We start from the raw sequence: 2,623 nt of genomic DNA on the forward strand, positions 1-2,623 counted from the left end.
GATTGAATTGCAGATGGTTGAGGTTCCTTCCGTGACTCTCTTGAAGAACCCTTTGTGGTAATTTAACTTGCATTCTGTTTTATTTCTGCATCATGGTAGCAGTTGCGAATTCGTGGGCAGTCGAGAAATAATAAGAAAAAAAGAAAAGTAAAGAAACACTTTACAGACAGATGTGTAATTATCTGTTTGAATAAGCATATGGCCCCTTGAAAACTTGTCGCGACAGGATTTTCAAGAGGACGAAGCTGTAATGATTCGTGGTGCTCAGAGTCCGGTATGATATCCAAATGCTATTGTCAGAAGTAGATTGGGTTTGAGGAGGTATTTTACAAGCTGCATTGGAACTCACGCTTGCTTATTTAGCAATCCAGTATTGGCAATATGGCAGGTGGAAGCATTCAGCTCCATGGAAATCAACCTGGTGAGTCAACTATATCTCTTATTTAGCTTGTCAGTCGTAGGATTTTATCATAACTAGGCTTCCAAAATAGTAGATGAATTTCACAATAACAAAATGGTTTTCTGAGGTAAAAAGAAAAAGAGACTGCCTGGTAAATGTTTGGTGCTGTTTATATTTTGAGATAGAAATCACAATCCTATCTAACAAACATTATTTTTCTTTACAGTGGGACTAGAAGAATTAAATTAAAATGAATAATAATTTATTAAATGGCATCGCAACCACCACCACGCCCCCCCCCCCGCTTCAGGAACCTAATTCGCAATACTCGTCAGTGAAAGAGAGTGACTGATCCATAACATTATACAATATCCGTTTGTTAACTTGTTGCAAAGCTCCTAAGAGAAAAGGCGTTGTATACTCATCTTTTGGGAAAATGCCTAAACACACAGTTTCAAAATCTAGTGTCACAAAATTTGCTTTATAATCTGAAATAACAAAATTGGCCGATTGAAAATGAAGTGTTAACGAAGGAAACTTAGCAGTATCAAATTTTCCTGGTAGACGGAAACAAACTTCAAAACTGTATCGTTTTCCAACATATTCAACTCCAAGCCCATTAAAATGTGCCTTCACCAAATTTGCCACTTTATTAAAATGACCTCTATACATTATGGATATTGGAGTACCGGAATCTATGATACAACCGCCAGTTCCTTGGCTATTAAGCTCGAAAGTACCTCTTGGAAATCTTATTCTCGTGTTACCTACACTGATATCTTCTAGATTTAAGTAATAGAGCGATGTCTTAAATAGCTTAGGCACAACAAAGGGAGTTTTGTATACTTCTTGGCCTACGTGTCCGATTGTCGCATCTGCACCAAATCTTAAATATGTATCTGATCCTTCGATTTTCGAGTTAAACGCCTCTAAGCAGTAGGAAAATTTGCCTTGTCCAGTAGCACCTAATTGGCTTATAAAAGACCATTGTCCTGATCCTAAACCAAGTATTCCTGTAATAAGGTCATGTTTTCCATATAGGTGATTATTACCCCAACTTGTATCGAAATTTTGTTGGACAAGACCGCAACCCATGTGTAATTGGATACTTTCAAAGCCACCAGTATCAGAGCCTAGAGTGAATATTTCTTCAGCGACAACACCAAATGTAACTGATCCACCCGCATAAATTGTTTCGTAAGTGCACACACCATCTTTGGTGCACCTATCTCCGGTGCAAAGAGGGTGCGTATTACAATAGACAATACGAAATGTAGTTGACGATCTGGAGGGATAAAGTGGCATATCTTGTTTGAAAGTTTGATCGGCACCTTCACACTGAAGCCATGTCTGATCACTACCTGTATCAATCATTAAATAATAATTCATGAATGTTTTCTGTTGGCCAGGAAACGTACCTAAACCAACCGTTGCAACATAAAACGTCTTTGCATCGTAAACTACGGGCAAACGTACAACATCAGGATTCATGGACTGTGTTGCATTGCTTCGGAGTAGTATTTGCGACTCCATATAACGTGCTCTAGCTTTAGATTGTTCGACGAGTCTTTGAAGCCTGTCGTGTGGTGTTAGATGATCACCTTGATATAAAGGTGATTCTTTGGAGTCTATATGGATCATTTTGATACTAAACCCTTTCTTTGAATTCACAGCGATGACCGAGTTTAATATTAGTGAAACATGAGTAATTGTTAGAAGAAAAATGAAAAAAGTTCTCTCCATTTTTGAGGTAAAACGGACTTCAATGGACACAATTATGTGCAACATTAAACTTCAATTTATAATTGTTTATTGGGAAAATAAGAATCTTATTATTTTGCCTAGAAAGTAAGAAAATATTTTCTTATTCATGCACGTACAAAAGATCAATCAGATCTTTGGATATCGAGACTTAAATGAGTAAATATTTTGTGATTAGGAAACTTAAACTTAGCCTAATTAGAATTTATAAAATCGTATCTATATATTTTTGTCTAGAAATTGAAGAAATTATTTATTAAGGAAATAAAAATCTTATTATCTTGTCTAGACATTAAAGAATATATTTTCTTATTAATGTCTCAAGGCTCGTACACCTACAAAAGATCAATCAGACTTTGGACTTAATGTTAAAGACTTAAATGAGTAAATATTTTGTGATTAGGAAACTTAGAAACTTAGCCTAATTAGAATTTGTAAAATGTTATTATTATTTATTTATAT

The 2,623-nt window shown here is 35.5% G+C and overlaps 1 protein-coding gene across 1 annotated transcript; it reads right to left on the reverse strand.

Annotated features, from left to right (window-relative positions):
• Positions 1-706: 706 nt before the first annotated feature.
• LOC113280627 (aspartic proteinase CDR1-like) lies at positions 707-2,143 on the reverse strand. The gene has a single exon (XM_026529230.1). It carries the CDS (start codon positions 2,141-2,143, stop codon positions 707-709), a length of 1,437 nt encoding a protein of 478 aa, XP_026385015.1.
• Between the last annotated feature and the right edge of the window lie 480 nt (positions 2,144-2,623).

Source organism: Papaver somniferum, chromosome 5 (assembly GCF_003573695.1).
Source record: "Papaver somniferum cultivar HN1 chromosome 5, ASM357369v1, whole genome shotgun sequence".
In the NCBI taxonomy this organism is placed as follows: domain Eukaryota; kingdom Viridiplantae; phylum Streptophyta; class Magnoliopsida; order Ranunculales; family Papaveraceae; genus Papaver; species Papaver somniferum.